We start from the raw sequence: 27,287 nt of genomic DNA, 5'->3' as shown, positions 1-27,287 counted from the left end.
AACTCAAAGTAAATAGTTACAACCCTTTTAAAAATAAAAACTAAGAGGCCCAAGGCCCAACAACTTCTTAATTTAAAAGAAAATAAACTAAACACAAATCGGCCCACACAACAACACAAATAGGTGGCCCCACTCAACACTCCCCCTCAAGTTGGGAGTAGATGTCACACATTCCCAACTTGCGTAGATCATGCTCCAGCTTATTCTTTGCAACGCCTTTTGTGAGAACATCAGCAAACTGTAGATCAAAAGAAATGTATGGAAGACAAATTTCTCCAGAAGTTACCATTTCTTTGATAAAATGTCTATCTACTTCAATGTGCTTAGTTCGATCATGCTGGACTGGATTATGGACAATATTAATTGCTGCCTGGTTATCGCAGTATAGCATCATAGGTTCTTCTGCCTGTACATCGATTTTTTCTAAGAGCGAACAGATCTAGAGAAGTTCTGAAACTCCATGTGCCATGGTCCTATATTCGGCTTCTGCACTTGATCTTGCTACAACTGTTTGTTTTTTACTCTTCCATGAGACTAGGTTACCCCCAACTAGGGTGCACAGTCCTGAAGTTGATCTTTTGTCATCAAGGCATCCTGCCCAATCTGCATTTGTATAAGCCTCTAGCTTCAACTGTCCATGATTAGTAAACAGTATGCTTCTGCCTGGATGTCCCTTCAAATAAGCAAGGATCTTGTCAACTGCCTTCCAGTGTTGGTCTCGTGAAGCATGCATGTATTGACTCACTACACTTACTGCATAGGAGATGTCCGGTCTTGTCATACACAAGTATAGTAGCCGACCCACAAGTCTTTGGTATCTCCCAAGGTCTTTTACTGGTTCACCTTCTGATGCACTGATTCTATGTTTCTGATCAATGGGGGTGCTAGCTGCCTTTGTTCCAAGCTTCTCTGTCTCTTGGAGAATGTAATATGTTTGGTATCTCCCAGGAATGTAATATGTTTTACCTCACACTAGCTACTTGGAGTAATGCAATTGAGGAAACAAAAGGGATTATGGGTTTTACATGCTTGAAAATGTTTTATATGTTTGATTTTATTTGTAAATTCTCATTTAAATATGCTTTACATGTTATGTTTATGTATTTTAATTTTAGACAATAGTTATTTTTTTAACTTTTTTAAAACATTTGTTTTAAAATTTAAGTTTATATTTTATTGATATTATGTTTAATATTCTTTTTTGTGTTTTTTGGCATTTTTTTTAAATTTTGACTTTTTTTTATTTTTTAACAAATTTTTTTAGTTTTTGCACCTTGCTTCAAAAAGGGGTGCACCTTGCCTTGCGCTTTGCGCCTCGGTTGCAAATTGACCCCTGTGCCTTTTTTGCGCCATGCGGTTTTTAAATGCTGCATGCAACAGGTCCTATTATAAAAAGTAAAACCAACCAATAAAATATTATATATTATATATTTATTTTTATCTTATGAATATTATAAATTATTTATGTGTTTCAGTCCCCTAAGCATGCGACTAATATTTTTTCTCTTGGTGCTTGGGGGAGCCGCTCTTCGAAAAGTGCCTAGGTGTTGCCTTGACAACTATGTTGAGGAGTTGGATACTTTATGGAGAAGGCTAGTGGTTTATGGATATGGTTGGCATGTTTTGATTGGAAAACTTCATTCATATTTTTGGATCACTCCTAATGGTGTAATTGGCGGTCTTCTAAGCATGTGGCCCATTCATTTATCTCTACTTTGTTGCATTTTATCATCTATTGAGGCTACTCCTACATTCACAATGGATGCAGTAATTTCTAATTTTGTCCTTTTTAGTCCTGTGACTCATGAATCTCAATATCTTTATCTTTGTTTTGTGCCTTTGTAGATATGGTCTTTTCATTGCCCAACAGTTTTTGTATACATCTATACTTGTATAAAAGGTTTGCCAATTGGGTTGAATGTAGAGTTTCCCTGCACAACCCATCCTATATCTGCCGCGTGGATGAATGATGCGGTCAATCGAAAACATCCATCATGTAGGGGACCATTTGGAATGACTACAGGTTTAATCCTTTAGTATACATCATCTCTAATCCAATCTTGTATTGATGGTTTTCCCAACTTTATTGGCTATCCAAAGTTTTTAATTTTTCATATAATACTTTCCATAAAAAAAGGGTTTATTTTGAGCAGTTGGCCAAGGCTTTTTAGGTTGAAATTTATTCCATGAATGTAGGGTGAGTGGAGGAACATGAGGAGTCCTTATGGGCTCATAGAAACCACTATCTGTTGATTCGATCAAGCTTCTTGTGAAAGGAAGAGGAGAAAGTTGTAGATTTCAGCAATAGAAAGAGAAAAGGGAAGGAAGGAGAAGGTCAACTAGGATTGTATATGATACCCTAGCCGCCAACCCCTCATTCTATTTATATTTAACTTAAATATGAGATATTACAAAGATGCCCTTAGTAGGGCGGCAACTCAAAGTAAATAGTTACAACCCTTTTAAAAATAAAAACTAAGAGGCCCAAGGCCCAACAACTTCTTAATTTAAAAGAAAATAAACTAAACACAAATCGGCCCACACAACAACACAAATAGGTGGCCCCACTCAACACTCCCCCTCAAGTTGGGAGTAGATGTCACACATTCCCAACTTGCGTAGATCATGCTCCAGCTTATTCTTTGCAACGCCTTTTGTGAGAACATCAGCAAGCTGTAGTTCAAAAGAAATGTATGGAAGACAAATTTCTCCTGAAGTTACCATTTCTCTGATAAAATGTCTATCTACTTCAATGTGCTTAGTTCGATCATGCTGGACTGGATTATGGACAATATTAATTGTTGCCTGGTTATCGCAGTATAGCATCATAGGTTCTTCTGCCTGTACATCGATTTTTTCTAAGAGCGAACAGATCTAGAGAAGTTCTGAAACTCCATGTGCCATGGTCCTATATTCGGCTTCTGCACTTGATCTTGCTACAACTGTTTGTTTTTTACTCTTCCATAAGACTAGGTTACCCCCAACTAGGGTGCACAGTCCTGAAGTTGATCTTTTGTCATCAAGGCATCTTGCCCAATCCGCATCTGTATAAACCTTTAGTTTCAACTGTCAATGATCAGTAAGCAATATGCTTCTGCCTGGATGTCCCTTCAAATAAGCAAGGATCCTGTCAACTGCTTTCCAGTGTTGGTCTCGTGGAGTAGCTGACCCACACGTCTTTGGTTTCTTCCAAGGTCCTTTATTGGCTCACCTTCTGATGCTCTGATTCTATGGTTCTGATCAATGGGGGTGCTGGCTGCCTTTGTTCCAAGATTCTCTGTCTCTTGGAGAAGGTCCAAGACATATTTCCTTTGAGAGATAAAAATTCCATGTTTCGATTTTGCAAATTCGCCTAAGAAGTATCTCAGTTCTCGAAGATCCTTAATCTCAAATTCCTTATGCAGGTTCCTCTTCAGACTATCAATTTTACTTAGATCATTCCAAGTGACAACAATATTATCCATATAAAAATGAGGATTGACACCAAAGATCCCCTGCGCTTCACATACGAGGTCTGATTAGATTGAGTTTGAGTGTAGCCAAAAACAATCAGGGCTTTTCTGAATCTGTCAAACCATGCTTTAGGAGATTGTTTCAAGCCATATAGTGAATTTTTCAGCTTGCATACCTTTCCCTTTTCAGCATTATCATAAAAACCAGCTGGAAAGATCCATATACACCTTTTTCTTGCAGATCCCCTTTTAGGAAAACAATTTTCACATCCAATTGAAACAAGGGCCAAGAGTATGAGGCAGCAAGAGAAAGGAGTATCTGAACAGAGGTCATCTTTGCAATTGTCGCAAATGTCTCTAGATAATCAATTCCATAGGTCTGTGTGTACCCTTTGGCAACAAGTCTTGCCTTGTACTTCTCTATACTTCCATCTGCCTTATATTTTACTGTGTAAACCTAGACGATTATGCCAAAGCATAATCCGATCTACAGATTTTGACTCACTGTCCCTGCAAACATGATTACTTTGGTGAAGAGGGAGAGCATCTAGGAGGTAGATTCCATTCACCTTACGACCACTCCCAATCATCATCTCTGAATCCAGATCTTGCAAAATACAGCGTCCAGGAGAAAAAATTACTGAGCAGTTCAAATTCTTAGTGTGGAGGACAGAGGATAAACAGATGGAATCATTAATCTTGACAGATCCCTTCCCAGCAATAGGAACATGGGATCCGTCAGCTGTGGAGACCCTATCTCTACTCGAACAGAGCTGGTAAGAGGAGAAAATAGTGGAGCAATGTGTCATGTGCTCTGAGGCTCTAGAGTCTATAATCCAAGGAGATCTCTCCTTACCTGAAGCAGAAACATAGTTTGTAGTGACATGTGAACTATTTGTGTGGGCAAAGGAGGTAGAGTGAGCTCCACCTGTGCTACCTGTACCTTGTTTTCCGTTTGCGGTTGAACTAGAACTAGCTGTATCTCTTTGATTCAGAACTAACCCAAACCCCTAAAGCTCGGCCCTTGCTGCAACAGCTGAAACGGACTCCGAAGCAGCTGTACTAGGAGGGGCCAGTGTGTCACCAGTAACTGCCATGTGCGCATTTCCTTTTTTATTCTTCAATCTGGTCGGCACAAGATGTTGGTGAAGCTTCCAACAAGTATCTCTTGTATGCTTTGGCTTCTTACAGAAGTCATAGACCAAGTCCCTTTTGTCTTCCTTCTTGTTTTCATTTCCATTCTGTTTAGATTTCACAACAGATTACCATAGCGGACTGATCCGAAATGAGATTCTTCATCATTACATCCCTCATGCACTCCACTCCTGACACAAAGGCATATGCTTGGGAGAGAGTGACTCTGTCCTTGGAAAGAAGATGTTGTCGTGCAATGTCATACTCAGGGTTAAGGCTAGCAAGGAATTCGAACACCCTACTTTTCTAAGTGTCTTTGATAGGTAGCTGCATCCTTGGTGGTTTACCAAGCAAAAGTCTCTAGATGGTCGATCTCCTGCCATAGGGTCTTAAGGACTGAAAAATAGGCTGCAACAGATCTATCTCCCTGCCTTGTAGCAATAATCTGATTCCTCTTTGTTAAGTCCTAGCAACATTCTCCCTTTGTGAATAGGTTTCTGCAACCACATCCCATATCTCCTAAGCTGTATTTGCCCATAAAAAAAATTTTACTTATATGTGGCAACATGGAATTACACAATCATGTCATTACCATATAATTTTCTTGCACCCACCGGGAGTTGCCAGTTTCAGGTTTCACCTCTTCACCAGTAATATACCCCAATTTTCCACGAGCCGTAATGGCCATCTTTGCAGATTGGGACCATTCCAAGCAGTTTGTACCATCCAACCGAATTGTAGTAATGGTCCCAACTCTGAAGGGGTCTCCAACACCTACTCCCACAGGTCTCATTTCATTCCTAGGCTTATATTCAACTCTGTGGCCCTCCATGCTTCTTCAAAAGGGTATAGAAACAAATAAAAAAAAAACAGCTTGAGCAAACAAAACACTTTTTGGAACCAACGACACTCCTTTGCTGTCCTGGACTTTCTTCCCACAAAAGATTCCTCTTCTGTGGGATGGTAGAAGAGAGAGAAAAAGCAACTGGCCTCTCTAGAAGCCTCCAAACCACGTGGTACTTGAATCACCCCTTATAAAAATCTCTAAGGAATCCTAAAAAATAGGCGCCACTACTTGAGTCAAAATTGAAGAGTCCAACAAAAACAAGACTTTTCCCCTTTCTCCAGTTTTTCATGATTTTGATGAGAAACCCTAGACCAGCTACATGGCATACAGATCTATCAATAAAATCCAAAAACTGGGCTTACTTGAGAGCTTTGATCAGCCTCTTAAATCTCCATGCAGTCGCCGATCTAGGGCTGCATGATAGAATCACTTCCAAAACCTTCAACCTGCTCTGATACCAAGTAGAAACCACTATCTACTGATTCGGTCAAGCTTCTTGTGAAAGGAAGAGGTAAAAGTTGTAGATTTCAGCAATAGGAAGAGAAAGAGGAAGAAAAGGAGAAGGTCAACTAAGCTTGTCTATCATAACCCTAGCTGCCAGCCCCTCATTCTATTTATATTTTACTTAAATATGAGTTATTACAAAGATGCCCTTAGTAGGGCGGCAACTCAAACTAAATAGTTACAGCTCTTTTAAAAATAAAAACTAATGGGCCCAATGCCCAACAACTTAATTTAAAAGAAAATAAACTAAACACAAATCGGCCCATTCAACAAGGTTAATGTTAGAATTCAGGTCTGCCTTAGAGTTTGGCCTGATTGAGTTCAGTTATGTAGAAGAAAGAGTGATAGAGAAAGAGAGAAAGAGAGAAAGAGAGAAGAGAGAATATTGGTTCGAACTGAAAGAGTCAACATGTTTTCTCCCAGTCGGCCAGTAGGTATTTATATTATTATTAAGACATAACTGAAAAGACCTATGTGCCCTTATTTAAGTTAAGAGCACATGTTTCAACCCAACATTACAGATCAGCAACATCAATCAAGGTATAAAGACAAAAATACCCCTACGCTAGTACTCCCCCTCAAGCTGGTGAGTATATATCATATACTCCCAGCTTGTTACATATGTAGTCCACTATTCCCCGACTCAAGCCTTTTGTAAATAAGTCAGCCCATTGATTTCCTGTATTAACATGTGTAGTGTCTAGCTCTCCATTCAGCACCTTCTCCCTCACAAAGTGACAGTCAACTTCAATGTGCTTGGTTCTTTCATGAAACACTGGATTAGAGGAGATATGAACTGCAGCCTGATTATCACAATAGAGCTTCATTGGAGTATTAATGTTGTACCCTACTTCCTGTAGAAGGTTCCTTAGCCACACTAATTCACAAGCGGTATGCGCCATAGCCCTATATTCTGCCTCTGCACTGCTTCTTGCCACAACCGTCTGCTTCTTACTTTTCCATGTCACCAGGTTACCTTTCAGAAATGTGCAATAGCCTGTAGTAGACTGCCTATCAGACATAGAACCGGCCCAATCAGCATCAGAATACCCTTCTATTTCATGTTTTCCCCCACTCTTGTATATCAGACCGCGACCCGGGGCCCCTTTTAGATACTTCACAATTCTCAGAACTGCATTCCAATGAGGAGTCAGAGGTTTTTGCATGAGCTGGCTTACCACACTAACTGCAAATGAGATGTCTGGTCTGGTAATGGTTAGGTAGTTCAGTTTGCCCACAAGTCGTCGGTATCTGCCAGGGTCTTCAAACACTTCACCCATATCACTGCTTAGCTTGGTATTTGTGTCCTTGGGTGTTTCAGCTGGTTTGGCACCCAACAAGCCTGTTTCTTCCAGCAAATCAAGCACATACTTCCTCTGGCACAGGTTAATCCCATACTTGGATCTCGCTACCTCTATCCCCAAGAAGTATTTCAGTTTATCCAGAACCTTTGTCTGAAAGTGATCCTGCAGATAAGTCTTCAGCCAATCAATACCAATGTTATCATTCCCAGTAATAACAATATCATTTACATACACCACCAACAGTATTTTTCCTCCCGGAGAGTCATGACTAAATACAGAATGGTCAACTTTGCACTGTTTCATGCCAAACTTCTTTACCACCTCACTGAACCTACCAAACCATGCTCGAGGAGACTATTTAAGCCCATATATAGCCTTCCTTAGTCTGCACACCTTACCATCCTCCCCCTGAGCAACAAACCTTGGAGGTTGTTCCATGTAGACCTCCTCGAGTAAGTCACCATGCATAAAGGCATTCTTGATATCAAGCTGATATAGTGGCCACTCATACATGGCTGCAAGAGAGATCACAACACGAACTGACCCTATCTTAGCAACTGATGAGAAGGTCTTTGTGTAGTCAATGCCATAGGTTTGGGAGTACCCTTTTGCAACTAATCGCACTTTCAGGCGTTCAACACTACCATCAGGTAGATACTTAACCGTATAAACCCACTTACAACCAACAGCTTGCTTCTCAGGAGGAAGAGCAGCGAGGCCCCAAGTATGATTATGATGAAGGGCTGAGAGTTCTTCTTCCATGGCACGACACCACCCTGGAGAGGCAAGGGCTTCTTGGACATCTTTAGGAACAATAACTGATGATAACAAGGTAACAAACTAGCGATGGGAAGCGGAAAGGTGAGTAAGAGAAACATAATTAGAAATGGGATGAAGGGTGCAAGTACGTTTACCTTTCCGCAAAGCAATGGGTAGATCAATCTCAGATGCCAAGTGGGGTTCTGGTGCCGGATTCGTCGACGGAGATGTAGCCGGAGTAGTAGTAGCCGGTGCACGTGGGCGATGTGTATACACATGACGGATAGGTGGGCGCTCAACAGGTGGTGGCACCGGAGGCAAGGATTTGGTCACAATTGGAACAAAGGGAGGAGGATCGACAACGGAAAGTGGAAGGGGAGGAGGTGATTAGGAGGAAGAAGCATCACCAGATCCCAAAAGAACGGAGTAGACTCAAAGAAACTGACATCAGCACACACAAAGGACCGTCGAGAACTAGGATGGTAACACCTATACCCTTTCTGGGTTCGAGAATAGCCAAGGAAGATGCACTTGAGAGAACGGGCATCAAACTTGTCGTTCCCAGGACCCAGATTATGGACAAAATAGACACACCCAAAAACTCTCGGCATAAGAGGGAACGAAGACAAAGAGGGAAACAAGACCTGAAACGGAGACTGACCATCAAGGATGAACGTGGGCATCCAATTAATCAGAAAACAAGAGGTAAGCATTGCATCACTCCAAAAAGGTTTGGGAACTTGCATGTGATGCATTAGGGATCTGGTTGTTTCAAGGAGATGGCGATTCTTTCTCTCAGCCACCCCGTTTTGTTGTGGGGTGTAGGTATACGAGGTCTGATGTATAATGCCGTGTTGGTCCAAGTATTCCTAAAATGATGAGGATAAATATTCACGGCCATTATCAGAACGAAAAACTTTGATGTGGGTACCAAATTGGTTACGAATTTCAGCATAAAATTTTTGGAAAATGGTAAACAATTCACTTCTTTCTTTCATTAAATAGAGCCACATCATCCTTGAAAAATCATCCACAAAAATGACAAAATATCTGTATCCATTATATGGCATTACTTTATAAGGACCCCAAACATCTGAATGAACTAAAGAAAAAGGACTCGACACACGGTTATCAACCCTAGAACTAAAGGGAACACGATAGTGTTTCCCAAACTGACACGACTCACAATCCAAATCAGAAAGCTGATTCAAGGACGGAACCAAGGACTTCAAGACTTTGAGCGACGGATGACCAAATCGGCAGTGCCACTGGAGAGGAGAAAGAGATGACTAGAGAGCTGTTGAAGTTCTACCACCACCACTGTCAAGATAATACAGTCCACCTGCTTCATGCCCTCCGCCAATCTTCATCCCCGTCTTGAGATCTTGAAAGACACACATAGAAGGATAAAAGGTAATGGAGCAGTTATGTGATTTGGTTAGCTTACTAACAGACATAAGGTTAAAAGGCAATTTAGGAACATACAGAACTGATGAGAGGGATATAGGATCTAGGTCAACATTACCAACACCACAAATTGAGGATGTGGAACCATTAGCAAGGGTGACAGATTGTGATGTTGAGCATTGAGATAAGGAGGAAAACACACCTGGAGTTCCAGTCATGTGATCGGAGGCTCCAGATTCAATGATCCAGGGATTGGGTGTAGATGCCAGACAAGCCATACCTGAGTGAGCAAAAGTTGCTGTGATCTGCTGTGATTGGATAAACCTGTCATATTCATCACAGGGAACACTCACCATCTCCTTCATGGGACTATCTGTGGATGTAGGAGGCAACTGGTCAGATGAATGATTCTCTTGTTTAGAGCTGGAACTTGAGTCACCGGTTGCGGCATGATTGGCCCAGGTTGAGGGAGGACCATGTAAATCATAACAATAGTTGATGGTATGTCCATCCATACCACAATGAGTGCACTTCCTTAGGCCTGAGCTACGTCCTCTACCACGGGCTCCCCCTGAATCTCTGCTCCCAGTACGACCACCACCATGCACCATTGCCACTTCAGCCATATGTAGAACCACTACCAACACCACAGCCAGACTGAGCTCCCCGAGCTCCACCTCTACCACCACGGTCTCTCGATGCAGCAAAGGCATATCTACACGAGATATTAGAGTTCTTAGTAGATTCGATAGAAATCCTTCGAAGTCGAGCAAATATCTCTTCTAGGGATGGAAGAGCTGATCCCCCTAATATTTGAGCCCGTACTGGTTCATATTCAGATTTTAGTCCCACCAAAAATCTAGTCACATCAAGCTGCTCTCTCTGTTGTTGCTGAATCCTGACATTAGAAGTGAGAGGATGATAGACATTCAACTCATTACGTATGTTCCTCATGTTGGCATAGTACTCCTCAAGACTTTCCCTGTTGCGGATTAAAGTACTCTTGATAAAGCTGATAAACTTTGGTTGTATTGTCCTGCCCCGAATACAATTTTTTCGCTTGGTCCCACACGTCTTTGGCAGTATCAAGGAACATGAAGTTCACACTAATCCTGGGTTCCATACTGTTCCACAACCATGTGATGATCTGAGCGTCCTCTTGCTCCCAATCTTCATACTCGTGAGAGTCAGAGGAGGGTTTCTCCTCTCTGATTTGTTTTACCTTCTTCTTTGCCTTTAGAAAGACTTCAACGGATTTAGCCCAAGGCACATAATTCTCTCCATTTAACTTAATGGAGGTCATCTGAACATTCAGGTAGTCTGTAGGTACCATCACACTAGGTTTATAATCATTACTGTCTCCCATTATGTTATCACCAATTCTGCACACTTGCTGAATTCTATTATCACTGAGATCTGCACACTACACACCACTAGGTCACACCTGTCATACTGATTGCAACACTAATTGTTGCTGGAATGTGTGATCTTTACACCACAAACCCTACTCCTACAACTACTTGAAATCTCACCACTATATGATCATATCTCTTCCTTCAATATGCACAAAGAAACCAGCATAAACCCTAGCACTTACTGGCCGAAACACTAGCAAATGGTTTGAAACACACCTCCTATTTAATCCATAACAGATGTCAAGAACTGAAATCTCTTACCTTATCGCTGAAGTAACACCCATGCGAGCAGGAGAGCAGTCCACACACAACAGCCGCTTCACACACAACAACTACACACAGTTCGGCCCTCTATTCTTCCTCTACTAGGAGAGGGCGATCTCAGAAATCACAGCAACTGACCACATATGACCTGATTGGAGGCATAGAGACCCCCAAGGGAAGAGGGCGATCACTCCTTTTCAGCCCTTTCCCTTATCTCCAATCGAACACAGAAAAAAAGAGGAAAACCCTAGATAGGGTGCACAAAGAATGAACCCTAGGCAAGCAGAAATCTAGGCAGATTTAACCTGCTCTGATACCATGTTAGAATTCAGGTCTGCCTTAGAGTTTGGCCTGACTGAGTTCAGTTATGTAGAAGATGAAAGAGTGATAGAGGAAGAGAGAAAGAGAGAAAGGGAGAAGAGAGAATTCTGGTTCGAACTGAAAGAGTCAACGTGTTTTCTCCTAGTCGGCCAGTAAGTATTTATATTATTATTAAAAAATAACTGAAAAGACCTACGTGCCCTTATTTTAGTTAAGAGCACATGTTTCAACACAACATTACAGATCAGCATCATCAATCAAGGTATAAAGACAGAAATACCCCTACGCTAACAGTTAATAAGTTGGAACTTGGGGAGTGCAAGGAAAAGGGCATTAATAAAAGAGGTTCTCAGAAAAAAAAAGCCTGATGTGGTATTGTTGCAAGAATCCAAATTGGTAGACTTTGATAACAGGTGGGTAAGAAGCCTATGGAAATCCAGGGCGATAAGTTGGGCAATGACCCCTTCTTGGGGGGCCTCGGGTGGCATTATCACTCTATGGAGGAGTGAAGTATTGGAAGGAGTAGAAGAGCTGTTTGGAAATTTTACAGTGTCCATTAAGTTTAGACAGGTTGAGGATGGATTCGAATGGGTTTTAATCAATATTTATGGACCGAATAGGTATAGGGAAAGAAATGAATTTTGTGAAGATCTTAGTGCTATCAGAGGCTTGTGGGAGAGTTGTGGTGTATTGGGGGTGATTTCAATGTTAGATTCATAGAGGAAACAAATAACCCAAGGCAAAGGGTCACAACTAGTATGAGAAATTTTAATTCCTTTGCGAATATTTTTGAACTCGAGGCCTGCTTTAGCCCACCACAATTTCACTTGGTCAAACCTCCAACTTAACCCTGTTTGCTCCAGATTAGATAGATTCTTATTCTCAGTGGATTGGGAGGAACGTTGGGGTGGACTAATCTCGAAGGTTTTACCAAGAGTAACTTCAGACTGTTGGCCAGTTGCACTCTATTAGGAATACTTGAGAGGATGGGGCCCAACTCCTTTCAGATTTGAAAACATGTGGCTAAGTCATCCAGGGTTTATTCATAAAATAAAAGAGTGGCGGGAGGTGGAAAGACCTAGTGCTAATTGGAAAGGAATGCAATTCCATAGGAGATTACAAGGATTGAAAGCAAAAATCAAGGAATGGAATGTGCAACACTTTGGTAGATTGGAACAGATCAAACAAGAGGTTATTGATCAGATTGAAGAGTTGGACAACAAGGAGGGCCAAGGCTCTCTTGAAGAAAGAGATAGATCATTAAGATGGGAGCTGAAGAAAAAATTGGAGGATACCTTACTAAAAGAAGAAACTAGTTGGAGGCAAAAATCAAGGATGAAGTGGATTAAAGAGGGAGATAGAAACACAAAGTTTTTCCATGCTGAGGCCAATGGAAGAAGAAATAAGAATTTTGTTTCCAAATTGGAGATTGATGGTGAGGTCCTATCTCAGCTAGGAGAGATAGCAAGGGATTTTGTGGTTCATTTCAAATCTATATTCAGGCAGTCCATTGGTGAAAGGTTTTGGGTCGAAGGGTTGGAGTGGCCATCTATACCTGAGGATCTAAAAGCAGGGTTGGAAAAGTCCTTTGAAGAAGAGGAAACCAAAGCGGCTGTATTTTCAATGGATAGATCTAAAGCTCCAGGGCCAGATGGCTTTACTATGCCATTCTATCAAGATTGTTGGGAAATAATAAAAACTGATATTTTGGAGGTTTTCAATGAATTCTTTGAAAGAGGAGTAATAAACCCTTGGTTGACGGCCACCTTTATTGCCTTGGTTCCTAAAAAGAAGGTTGCAACTCACCCAAAAGACTTTAGACCAATTAGCTTGGTGAATAGTCTCTACAAAATAATAGCCAAAGTTTTATCTCAAAGGATCAGGAAGGTTCTCCCAGTTATCATATGTCCAAATCAAGGAGCCATTGTGCAAAATAGACAAATTACAGACCAGATCTTGGCTGCAAATGAATGTGTTGATGTAATGAAAAGATCCAAGAGAAAATGCCTGATCTATAAATTGGATTTGGGAAAAGCCTATGATCTAGTTGACTGGAATTTCCTAATTGAGATCTTGAGGGACAATAGGTTTGGTGATAGATGGTGTAAATGGATATGGGGCTGTTTGAGGACTTGCCACTACTTGGTGTTCGTAAATGTTAAAGTGGTGGATTTCTTCCCTACTAGGTGTGGGATTAGACAAGGAGACCCCCTCTCTCTCTTTTTATTCACTCTTATTGTAGATTTTTGAGTAGGATCGTTTCAAGGAAGATTCAAGGTGTGTAGTGCAAGGGTGGAGAGTGGGAAAGGAGAATGTGCCTATCACCCACCTACAGTTTGCAAATGATACAATTTTGTTTTGTGAGGGTGGTGAAATGGAGTGGATACAAAACTTAAAATTGTTAGTACAACTCTTTACTAGAATGTCAAATCTGAAAATAAAATTTGAAAAGAGTTGTATGGCTGGGATCAATATGACAGAAGAGGAGATGGCTGATTGTGCAAATGTATTGGGGTGTGGTATAGCTCAATGGCCTCTGACCTACCTAGGCCTACCTCTTGGTGCTAATCCTGAAGATGTAAGCTTTTGGAACCCAGTGATAGAAAGAGTTTCCAAAAGGCTTGCGTCGTGGAAGAAAGATTACTTAACTTTGGGGGGAAGGATACTCTGATTTGGTCAACCCTGTCTAACCTACCGGTCTATTACTTGTCAGTTTTAGGATTCCAGTAGATGTAGGGAAGATGTTAGAGAAGATAATGAGGGACTTCTTATGGGAACCGGGGGGAAGTAAGAGGGAACATAGAGTAAGGTGGGAAGTGGCATGCAGGGATAAAAACAAAGGGGGGTTGGGGATAGGGAGCATACAAAGGAGGAATACTGCATTACTAGGAAAATGGTTGTGGAGAATGCTGTTGGAGAAAGAGAAATTATGGGCCAAGGCCATAGCAAGCATTCATGGGCTCTTGGATAACGGATGGGACGTTGGAGCATCGGCAAGGGCAGGTCAAGCATCTCCCTTGAGGGCCATCAACAAAATCCTGCCTTCTTTCACTCCCTTTATCAGGTATGATCTTTGTAGTGGTAATGGAGTTAATTTCTGGGAAAACACTTGGTTGGGATCATCCCCTTTGAAAGAACAATTCCCTTCTCTCTTTGCCCTCTCTTGTTTGAAAAATGAGCCTATTGCCAAGTTCCTTGTTCCCTCAAACTCTACCAATGGAGTAAGTTGGGATTTAGGGCTTGGGAGGGGTATAAGAGATTCTGAGCTTCAAAATGTGATGAACTTACTCCAATTACTAGAGGAAGTCTTTGTTGAACCTTCTAAACCAGATAGCCGAATTTGGTCTTGCACTCCTTAAGGTTCCTTCTCCTGTGCTTCCTTCTATAGAGCCCTATTCCATCCTTCCACTAGTTCTTTGCCTTCGTTTCCAACTAAAGAGCTTTGTTACAAGCCAATTCTCCATAGGATTGGAGCTTTCTGCTGGGAAGCTGTCCATGGAAAGATTAACACTTGCGATCTGCTTCAAAGAAAGCACAAAAACTGGAGCTTATCCCCTCATTGGTGTGTCTTATGCAAAGCTAATGGTGAGAACTGTTACCATCTACTTATCTCTTGTTCTTTTACTGCCTATATTTGGGAATGGTTTTTCTCCTTGTTTGGGTGTAGGTGGAACCCTCCGGTTGACGTGCAACGATTGTTTGATCCCTCATTCTTTCCATGGCCATACAAGAGGGGAAGACAGATGTGGAGATGTTGTACCAGAGCGGCAATACTATGGACAATTTGGGAAGAAAGGAATTCAAGATTATTTCTGCACAAGGAAAGAAATAAGGAAGACCTGATTCAAACAATAATGGTCAGGGTGGCTCATTGGCTCAGATGTCGAGTGCTTTTCTAGTGTAACTATGGATGATGTTCTGAGAAACTGGAAGTAGCAGAATCTACTCCTTATACACCTGGGTTGCCTTGACTACTTCCTTCAAAATTCAGCTTTATCCATCCTTCAGGAAGCAACCACACTGCGGGGTATCCTATCCTTGTAGAACTGTTAGCCATGACTATCTAGTTCCTCCAAAGATCATCAAAGGAAAAGGTTTGAAAGGAATCCAGAGTTCTCAACCAATGGGTTGCCCTAGTTAGAATGTAATCCTTAACAGATTAAAGGCTTCTTTCCTTTTCTTGGAATAGTCCTTTCTCTCCAAATTGTCCATAGTATAGCTGCTCTAATGCATTTCCACATAATTCTACCTTTTTTTGTAGGCCACATAGAAAAGGACGGATCAAACAGCTGACTTACAGTTTCCACTTGCACCCAAACAAGGCAAAGATCCAACTCCAAATAGCAACAACAAAAGAATAGGATAAGAGTAGATGGGAGCAATCCCCACCATTAGCCTTGCAAAGTAAACACCAGTTAGGGGGCAAACACATGAAAGCCCTTTTCTTCTGCAAACGGTCCAAAGTGTTGATTTTTCCATAAAACACTCTCCCAAAATGATAATTTTAGGGGAGCCAAATCTCCTTAACCGGAAACCCCAACTGTCCACAGGAAGAGAAAAGGGACTTAAGGAAGGGAGCACAAGTAAAGTAACCTTTCAGGTGAGGGGACAAGATTCTCATATACAATCTAAGAGCGTCTGAAATATTTTAGTATAGATTGGTTTATTTTATTTATAAACAACTAAATAATCAATTTTCTTAAATTTTAAGAAATATTGTAACTAATTTATAATATTTTTTTTTCTGTCAGTTTTAATGCTTTTTATATGAGGCTTTCACCTAACCAATTTGAGGTGCAAGCCTCTCAAAAATAGAGGTGGTAGCCTCTTATTAAGGGAGAAGGCACCTGAGGCTAGGCGTTTTGGCTTGCCTCAGCGCCTTTTAAAATTATGCTCCAAACAACCAAAAACACCAAGAGATAGCAATGGAAAACTTCCTAGACCTAATCGATTTGGTTCAAAGAACCTGGAACCCTATGGAGGGAAGATTGGCCAATTGAATGCACTAGTTCAAATTGATCTCCTTTAGAAGTGTAAACACACAATTTGGAAAAAAAAAACTGACTTGGGGCAAGAGAAAAGGAAGTTGACAGTTCCCGGGCTCTTTCTGATTTGATAGAAACTGCAGGGTGGGGTGTTGATCTCACCAGATTCTCTAGAAATTGCATCAGGATGAATTACCCTCAGTAAAACTACACTAGGAACTAGAAAAACTCAACTGCCTCACTTCCAGATTGAAAAACCTGGTTGAGACCTTGTAGGACACTTTCTCTCTCCAGATTTTGGTCTGTTGTCCAACAATCAGCACTGGACAGCCCCCCTCCACCAAAACATCCAAGAATTGGACTTTCTCGACTGAATTGATCAGCCTTCTAATCTTCCATGCCATTTTCGACCTCAAGCCCTAAAAGAGTTTTGGATACCAAGTAGAAAATAGAGATAAAGAAAAATAAGAGAAGTGAAAAAGTTGTGCATTTTGCCCCATCGCCTACAGAGTAAAATTTAGGTTTATTAAGGAATTCGAAAGATCTCTCTTTTTGTGACAACCCATGGAGGCAAAATTGGTTGCTAGCCAATCCATGCCAAAGATTACATCAAAATCCCATAACTCTAGTACCATTAGATCAGCTAACAATTCCCAATTATCAACCTTAACTATACAAGACTTACATGATCAACAATCAATACACCCCCAAATGGAGTTTCGACAGATAACTCAATCTCACTTGGAATACATATTCAACCATGTTTCTTAGCGAAAGTCATAAATACAAAGGAATGAGTAGCACTAGGATCAATTATAACACATACACATAAGTGGATGACACGGAGAGGATACCTGACACCACTGCATTAGATGTTTGTGCATCTTGTTGAGTAAGAGCATAGCCCTAGCTTGACTTTTAGGCTTCTGACCTCCTTTCTTCTGATCTGTGGCTACAATTCTGTTACTTGTAGTCTTTTGAGTATTTTGAGATGTTTGAATGCTGGATTTTTCTTTCTTTGTAGGACAATCAACTAGTTTGTGGCCTTGCTGGCCACGGGCAAAATAAGTTCCATTGATCCAACAACTTGCTTTAGAATGATGCTTTTGGGACCTATGACACCAAGGATCCCCACCTTGTTGATTTTTGTTTCTAGTATTCTTGTTTCCAAACTTTGTGGTCTATTTCCCTAATCTCTGGTCATCAAGATTCCTAGATTGTTCCTGTCACTTTTCTGATTATTGTTGCCAGTATCTTGATTCTAGGCAGTGTTCTCTCAACTAATAGTGTCTTACTAAGCTCCTCAGCATAGGTCTCCAATTCAAATACAACAACTATTTGTTTGACTTGGGGATTTAATCTCTCATCAAATCTATGCGCACGACTCTATTGGTTTGGCACCATTTCAATAGCAAATTTGGAAGGCTCGGAGAATTCAGCTTCATATTTTGCTACAGTCTGATTATCTTGCACTAGATCAATGAATTCTCTTTCTTTCTGTTGACAAACACTGTTAGGGAAGTAATGTTCATAAAAGCCTTTACAAATGTATCTCAAGTGTAATTCTTTTCATTCTCCTCATACACCTGTTTTCGAGTCCACCAATCATTAGCAGTTCCCTTTTGCAAATGAGTTGTATATACCACCTTGTCCTCCTTTGGACACACCTTAAGAGCTTTCTCCTTCTCTTGGATCCACTTCTCTACCTTAATAGGTAAATGGTATCCTCAAAAGCTGGTGGAGTGATCCTCTTAAATTCTAAAAACTCATTATGTTGCTTCCACTGTGCCATCATGTTTTGTTTCAATTGTGGTTGATAGTTTTGCAACTGTTGTTGTTGCTGGTTCAATAATGCAGAGATGTCATTTGTGGTGTTTTGTTGCTAGGCGAGTCCAACCACTTGTAGCATTTGATATATCCCAAAAGTATTCTCAAGACTAAGTTGGGACACAACATTAGGCTAAGGTACCTGATCTCCATTAATAACCCCAACATTACCAACAAAACCGTGGACTTCATCTTGGTATGGGAACCACTAGCTTGATGATTTTGATCCCTTGTAGCATTAGCAACACTAAAGCCATAAGTCAATTACCTCAATTAGTGATTTAAAAGGCGTGCTTGAGGTGTGCCTAGGCTTACAGGCGAGGCACATTTTGGGGTATGCACCGCGCCTGGTGCGCCTAGGTGTGTGCCTTCTTAAAATTTTGGGCTTTTTGCTTTTTTTTTTTGAGTCTAACGGCTGGGCCGGGGCGGAGCCCCCGGACCCCCAACCATGCCTCTCGAGGCAACACCCCCGAACCTCCGAGAATCCCTTATTGCTAATGTTGTTTATTCATTCATTGCAATAAAACATCTTCTTAAAAGGCAATGAAAGTTATAAAATCATTATTTTTTATGTGAGAAATAAGAATTTCAGACCCTAACATGGACTTGTTCGGGTTTCCTCGAGGGGCGTGGTACAAAGGCGACTCATAGAATAAAAAATGCAATATGTTTTATATCACATTAACTACTTGAAGCAATGCAAATTGGCCCTTGCGCTTTTTTTGTGCCTTGCGCTTTTAAAACACTGACCTCAATTATTTCAATATTTACTGATTCAGTATACCAGGTACGCTAAATTTGTGATCTAAGAATTAACTAAGGAAGCAATAGTAAGGTACAATTAATCAAATCAAACGCCCCAAATTGATCTAATTTCCACTAAAGTCACGCTTCAAACATAAGCAAAGAATATGACAGTGCTGCATGTTCAAGGGACCAAGAAAAAATCAATATGCTTCCAACGTGGCCCTTAATTATAGAAAAAATTAGCAGGGAAAATCTGCTCGGAAGAAAATGAAACCTCAGAGCAGAGAACAGAGGTACAACAGAAAATAGTTATGAACACAGCCCTCAAAATTCATCCTCCTGGGCCTATTACCACATTGTCATTTCTCACTTTATGTAAAGGTAATTTTGTCCTTTTATATTCCTCTCAATCACCCGTCTGTTTTTTCTGAAGTTTATCCTTGAAACGAATATAAATAGACAATTCAGTGGTATCATCTCTCACCAGTAAAGTTGCAATGGAACTAAATTAAAGGCAAGGTCAAGGAACAAGCTGAAACTACCTTGAACACTCCCAGTCTGCCTGGATTAACATATCTAATACTCTAATTTCTGTTCTCAAGTTCTTTATAAAGTGTTTCACATTATAAAGTATAACATTAGTCTGGTTTCTAAATGTTTGGAGGTGGGAGGAATTGTTCTTTAAGAGACGGGAGGATGGTTTTCTTTATTGAGTTCTGTGGAAAATTTGTTTCTTGGGGTGGGGGTTGGGTTGAAGAGTGGGGAGCTTTATTATTTTTTGTTTCTTTATCTGGGTGACTCCTTGTCACTCATATTTTAATGAATTTTTCTTTAATTCTAGAAAAAATACTTGGAAATATCCATTAAAAAATTGAAAAGCATGATTCCGATTTTTCTCTTGGAGTTCATGTGTTGAGTATGTTACTGTATTTATCAAGGCTGGTTGAAAGCTTCTCTGGAAACTAACTTCTGGTGTTTCAGCACAGCTGTGCCGGAGACAAGAGCTCTGTCTTGTGATGAGCTCTCACAATGTTTGAAAGATTACATTGGTTACACTCTTGATCTCAAACCATCTCAAATTCCCCACGAGGAAGCTGGCCAAGGCTTATTCTTAAGTGGTGAAGCTAGTGTTGGTGCTGTGGTTGCCTTTTACCCTGGTGTAATATACTCCCCAGCTTATTACCGTTATATCCCTGGATACCCAAGGGTTGATGCACACAACCCTTATTTGATCACTAGGTATGATGGAATTGTGATCAATGCACAGCCTTGGGGTGCTGGTGGTGGAAGCCGTGAACTATGGGATGGGTTAGTTGTACCTGAAGTTAGTTCCAATGCACCCATCATGTCTGTAGATACTGAGAGAGGTTCTGATCGGTTTTGGAAGACGCTTAGTAAACCTCTGAAAGGTGGTCAAGGAATAAATGCTGGGGAGGTTTTGGAGCGGCGGAACCCATTGGCCTTGGGTCATTTTGCCAATCATCCCGCAAAGGGGATGTCCCCAAATGTCATGGTGTGCCCATATGACTTCCCTCTAACAGAGGAGGACATGAGAGCCTACATTCCAAATGTGGTATTTGGGAATGAAGAACAGGTGAAGATGAAGAGGTTTGGCAGCTTTTGGTTCAAGTATGGGAGCTCAGCTAATGATGGATCAGATGTTCCAGTTTTGAAGTCCCTTCTTCTGGTGGCAACAAGGAGGCTGTGTGACGAAGAAGTGCTCTTAAACTACAGGTTGAGCAATTCCAAGAGACGGCCAGCATGGTATACACCAGTGGATGAGGAGGAAGACCGAAGGAGGTGGGGCTAGATATTCTCCAGTTTTGCTTTGGCATCGAGTGCCCTTTATATGCATGCTTCTTATTTTGGAAGTTTTTTGTTCCATTTGTCAACAAAAAAAATTCTCAATTTCCAACTTGGAGAGGTATTTGGTTGTCAGCTTCGAACAACATATATTGAAAATCACAATGTTTGACAAGCCGTTTTTTATGAATAAGGTTGTTGCAATGATTAGCGTTTGGGATCCATGAGAGGGATTTATTGAATCATCAATCGAAGTTTCTTACTCACCAAAGTGATGTGGTAGATTGGAATTGCATTTTCACCATTTTGTTTTTTGGATTTTTGGCTCCCAATCATGGAACTTTGCCAAAAACCACATTAGACTTTAAAAAATTGAAAGAGCCATTTTCGCCCTCGAACTATGAAGGAAATGCCACTTTAAAGCAAAAATAGATGATATTAGAGACGTTGACAGATCTAATAGGCAATGAATAAAATAACAAAGAATCCTTATGTGGCATTGCTCAAGTTTTAAAAGGCCCTTTTAATAAAGTTAATTAAATTAAATAAATTGCACTAATTAAGATAATTAAGTAAATTAAGCAATTGAACAAGTAAATTAAATTAAGTAAATTACATAAAGAAAGTCGAGTGATCTAAATTAGTAAATTAAGTTGACTAAGGTTGCATTTGGCATTCTTTATTTTTAGGACTTATCTCATTTTTTCTGTTAAAATGCCCATAGGAAAATTGGGTTTTTAACTACAAAAAGGAGATAAGTCTTAAAATAAGGAGTGCCAAATGCAGCCTACGCAAAGCTTTAAAATTCAACATGAAAATAGAACCACTTTGGCCATTAGTTTTTGTGTTATGGTTTGATCACCCGGTTTGAATGATAAGCTTATGACATTTTTGCAAAATAAAACCAATTATCGAGTTGAATAATTTAGTGGTTCAATTATTTGGGTCAACAAACTATTGACCAAGTTAACATTTATTTTGGCAAGTTTAAAATAGAATTAGATAGTTGATTGGTTCTTAAGTTGAACGGTTCGTTTGCCTAGGTCAACGATTATTTTGAAACCATATAATTGAAGGGAAGGGAGATCCATTATATGGATGGCCGAACCATGCAGGGTGGTTGTGCAAAAATTCAAAAAAATTATCTCTCTTTCAGGAATTCTATTCCCTGTTTTAGAAAGATTGCATGTTTCAGGGTTCGTTCTTGAAATAAATCGGACCAAATTTGAAACCAAGATTAAGGGAGGGTTATACTTGATACTGAATCCATGCAAATATCTCCCAAAGTAGGTGTTCATGCCCAAAGAGGGTATCAAATCCTACATCCATTGAAGATGACAGATCTTAGGATGAGACATGATCAACAAAGCAATTCTTCAGCAAGGATTGCAATCCTTCATCAAGGATTACGCAGGGGATGTAAGCACTTCATATATGATTATTCTAGCAAAAATCTGAATCAAGAACAATTCTTGATCAGTCCAAGAATGGAGATCGAACTGGGTAGGGCGGCAAGAACAAATAGAAGAATTGGATATGTAAAAGTGTTTAACAGAAGGATTTCTCCCTCTATTTATAACTTCTTTGGATCAGATTCCCAATCCTATCAAGAAAGGGTTCTTTGATCCTATTTGGATTTGAAATCTTGAGTGGATAAGACACATCTTATCCTCTTGCTGATCTAGAAGCAGATATAATCTCAAAGTCGCTCACTATTAATTAATCTAATTAGCCCAGTTCGAATTGGGCTTTAGGCCCATTAAGTTATCAGGTTCACTTTCCCTTTAATTTGTTGGCTACTTTGGCTCTCTTTGTATGGCATGGGATCCTAACATTGATCTCTACGAAAGCCATATGTGTTCAGCCTAACTTATGTTACAAGGCTTGGTTGAATTCACTATTGAATACAATGAACCATTGAGTCCATCAGTATGTGCTCTTAGTAGGTCCAACATTTACACTAAATGGTCATTGGGTCCAACCACCTTATGAAGGTCCAAGGACTATGGACTTAAGTGATATTAGCCCATAAGGTAAAAACCCTAAATGGCTTGACACATAACCTCTCAACCCATAATGATTAAACACTACTCGACAAGAGATGACTTCTCTCTCGGTTGCAAGATGTAGTGTTGCACTCTCTACTCACATGGATCTTGGGAATTAAAACATTTTGCAAACATTTTGTAAAAACATAATATATATGTATCTCTATATAAATATATTTTGCAAAACAAATCTCAACAAGATTGAAATCAGTTATCGGCAGTTTAGGTTTCCATCAGACTTGGCAAGATAAACCTCTCCAGGTCTATCCAACAACTGTGAAGGTTCTAAACTAATATGAGTATCATAAGTGTTCAGTTTAAGGTTATTACAGAGAAACACACCATAATAAAATGAATCAATTATGTACTTTATTCATTTACAATAAATGACAAAATGTACATCAATCTGAATGGAGTTAAGGGCATACATTGTCTAACAACTCTCACTTGCACTTAGGTTCAATCATGTACAAGCCAAAGTCTCATACTTTCCACATGTTTGTCAAACACTTTCTGTGCCAGTGGCTTAGTCAATGGATTTGCCACATTCTTCGTCGATGCTACCTTTTGAATCAGTACGTGGTATTTTCTTTTGATGTGCTTTGACTTCGAGTGGGGCTTGGGGTTCCTTAGCTTGAGCAATGGCTCCAGTGTTGTCACATAACAATAGAATGGGTGATGTGCTGGATGGAACTAATCCTAATTCTTGAATGAACTTGTTCATCCAAATGACTTCCTTGGCAACTTTACTTGCGGCAATGTACTCGGCCTTGGTTGTGGAATCTGCAGTTGACCCCTGTTTACTACTTTTCCAACTAATTGCACATGATCCCATTATGAAGATGTAACTAGATGTAGACTTTCTATCATCTGGGTCTGACTGAAAATCAGCATCAGTATATCTTAGGATTTATAGTGAACTACCATCAAGGCCCTTCTTCCTCGTAGATCTATTTACAACCAATTGCTTTCACCCCAGGGGGTGGATTTACAAAAGTCAAAACCTTATTGGTCTTCATCGAGTCCATCTCGGCTTTCATGGCATTTACACAAGGATTAAAATATTGATATGATACGCCCGATACGGGTATTGGCATCGGACTTGATCAGCACAAGATACGTCTCGATTGAATACTTATTTTTCCAGTTGTGCGTATTGGTCCATACGCTATTGTATCGATGCGTATTGTATAGTATCGACTGATACAATCCGATATGCACTGACACAACAGTGTATCGCGTGCTCGCATCCATGCCATCGTATAAACTGCATCTCACTTGAAAAAGTTGAGGCCCGCATGTTTCGAACATAGAACTAAACTTACGAAAAGAATTAGGAGCATGTCTTTTCAACCACCAAGCCACTTACAACTTTTTGATGAAAAAAGAAACACATTAACATTTATTACATTAACGTCTAGTAGTCTACATACAATCCAAATAAATAATATATATCAACAATTCCAACTATAAATTAAAAAGAATAATTTTTAAAATTAGTATTTTATGAACAATGGAATAAATAATTTATCAAATCTACATATATACCAAAATTTGATTTTTAATTTCAAGAAATTTATACAAATAAAATTATTATTAGTAGAATAATTATTTTAATACTTAAAATTTATAAATTTGCACATTATATATATTCAATTTTTTATAAATTATTAATTGATATTTTAATTTGCATTAATTAATAGTCTTTACTATTTAAAAAAATAAAAATATTATTTACAAAATATTTGAGAATATAACATAAATTGAATTGCTCAATTCCACTAATCTACATTTATATAAAAATAAAATAATTTTGTATTTTAGAAATTTTATAAAATAAAATATTAATAATAGAATAATTATTTTAGTAATTAAAATTTATGAATTTCAATATGATATATATCTTTAAAATTTATTAGGCTTGGTATATTTTAAGTTAAAATTATATGTTTTTATAAATTATTAATTAATACTTTACTTTACATTTTATAATAACATATTTATTTGAGAATTATTTTTTTTGTTAACATTAAAAAATAAAAATAGTAAAATAGAAATATTAATATAGTAATTGAAATAGAATAGTTGCATATGTTTTATGCATTGGGCTTTAATAGAAATAAAATAATAATGACTTTGTGCATGTATTAATTTGTAAGCATATATATAATGTCTTAGATTCTTGATTGATGCTCTATCAATAAAATTGCATAATATCTATGTATTTCTCTTTATTAGTTGTAATAAATTTATTCATATATACCATTAAAATATAAAGCTCCTATATATTTATATATTATTTATAATTATTTTGACATTAAAATTAATATAATTAATATATTTATGGAATTTCTATGCATTTTCCTAGTGTATCCAAGCATTTTTATATCTTTTGTCCATTTCCATGTGTTCCCTAAGCGTTTTCGTATCCGTATTCGTATCCAAGTTGTCCGATACGATACCCGATACTGATACTTTGATCCTTGCATCTACCCACTTCAGGGAATCTATGTCCAACATAGCTTCCACATAAGTCATGGGATATTCCTCGTTGATCATGACTTCCATTAAGTAACTTTCTTAATCATAGCCATAACGAACTAGAGGCATAGATACCTGGGTAGACCTTCTAGGTTGGTTACTATCTGGAGCATGTGGGATATCTCCCACTACCCCTGGGCTATAACCATCAAGAACTATTTCTTGACGATGATTACCTAGGATGTAGTCTTCTTCCAAGAAATATGCATTTCGACTACAAAACACCTTTTGCTCCTTTGGGTCATAGAATAAATAACCTATAGAGCTTTTAGGGTAATCTACAAATGGGCAACGATTGGTCTTGAATTCCAATTTGTTAGAACTTATTCTTTTAACATATGCCGGACAGCCCCAAATCTTCATGTGTCTTACACTTTCTTTTCTTACCGATCCATAACTCATATGGAGTCTTAGGAACGGATTTGGTTGGAACCCGATTCAGCATGTATATTGCAACCCTAGTGCGTAACCCCAAAAGGATATAGGTAATTTTGAGTGGACGAGAAGCAAACGGGTCATATTTAATAGAGTCCGATTTCTCCTATTCGATACACTGTTTAATTGTGGTATAGTAGGAGGAGCTAGTTGTGAAACAATCCCATTTTCCTTTAATTAGTCATTGAATTCGTCGGAGAGATATTTTCCTCCTCGATCTAATTGAAGGGCCTTAATTTGTCTCCCCAACTATTTCTTGACCTCTTGTCTAAATTCCTTGAACTTTTCAAGTGATTCATACTTGTGTCTCATTAGGTACACGTAACCATATCGTGAGAAATCATCGGTAAATGTTATAAAATAAATGTGGTAGTTACATGTCCTAACATTCATGGGACCACATACATCAGTATGTATTAGGTCAAGTGTACGTATAGATAGATCCTTCAAGCTTACCTATAAATGGTAGTTTCTTCATCTTACCTTGAAGGCAAGATTCACAGGTTGGAAGATCTTCTACAGTTAGAAAAATCCAAATGACCATCATTTACCAACCTAGTGATATGATCTATGTTTATGTGGCCAAGTCGATAATGCCACAGGCATGTGGGATTAACTGTATCACGTGTTCTTTCTTAGGGGTTATTTTTAACGTAGTTTCGATAACATTTATTTCCAGAGAAGGACAGGGAATATAGAGACCATTCCGAAATTGGCACTAACACCTCTGCGCCTGAAGGCTGCTCTCTCTGGCCTCGCCACAGCCAAGGTCCTCATCATAGAAGGCCACTCAGCACCTCCTAGCAAGAACGACACTCCCTTCAGCCAAAGCCGATGTCCTCAACTAAGACCTCCAGCATGACCTCGAGAGTGAGGGGCAAAGGATGTAGGTGCTTTAGGTAGGCCACTGGCACGTCGACACATGGTCAAGGGCAGAGCCAATCAGCTTATCTGGGCAGAGCAGAGATCGGCACCCATCACGGGACCAATGGCACGACCACGCGACGAGCTCGGATGGCCACCTGCCTAGGGCCGGATCGTATCCTAACCGTCTATGGCGTCCTCTTTCAGGCGACCTCAAGTATAAATAGGGCATGCCTCCCCCCAAGGTAAGGGGCTTCTTTCTGACCCCCACACTCTCATTTCTCCAAGCTCTCTAGCTCTCTAGTTTTCTGGCAACCTCGTCCAAACTCCTCGGACATCGCCTACCTTCTTTGCTATGCCCATGCTAACTTGATCGTCGGAGTCCCCACCTTGGGTTTGCACCTGGTTCCTCTAATGTTCCCCTCATCGTAGGTACTCGGCCTTGGCCTACATCTGCTGACCTTGGGCAGACTTCGCCAGCCCTCGGCCATAGCACACCTTGGGCTCCTCTAGCCCTCGGCTACTGCACCTTTGGTCTCTCCTAGCCATCTTGGCAACCCTCGGTTCCTTCCATTAGCCAGTGCATCCGGAAGCGAAGCAAATTCATTGTGTTGTCCTCGGCCAATCCAA

General features: G+C 39.7%; 1 protein-coding gene across 6 annotated transcripts in view; it reads left to right on the top strand.

Moving 5' to 3' along the window:
- Positions 1 to 21,040, top strand: part of LOC148846109 (C5orf35) — a 44,166-nt gene extending 23,126 nt beyond the window's left edge. For all 6 annotated transcript variants that reach the window (XM_088955575.1, XM_088955579.1, XM_088955576.1 and 3 more), the window contains one exon: positions 19,953 to 21,040. In XM_088955575.1, coding sequence (XP_088811701.1) covers positions 19,953 to 20,776 — 824 coding nt within the window. In that variant the 3' untranslated portion in view covers positions 20,777 to 21,040. The remainder of the gene's footprint in view (positions 1 to 19,952) is intronic.
- The last annotated feature ends 6,247 nt before the right edge of the window (positions 21,041 to 27,287 follow it).

Source organism: Nelumbo lutea, chromosome 7 (genome assembly GCF_056320005.1).
Source record: "Nelumbo lutea isolate HS-2025 chromosome 7, American lotus-T2T, whole genome shotgun sequence".
Taxonomy (NCBI): Eukaryota; Viridiplantae; Streptophyta; class Magnoliopsida; order Proteales; family Nelumbonaceae; genus Nelumbo; species Nelumbo lutea.
This window is presented reverse-complemented; position numbering and strand designations above follow the sequence as displayed.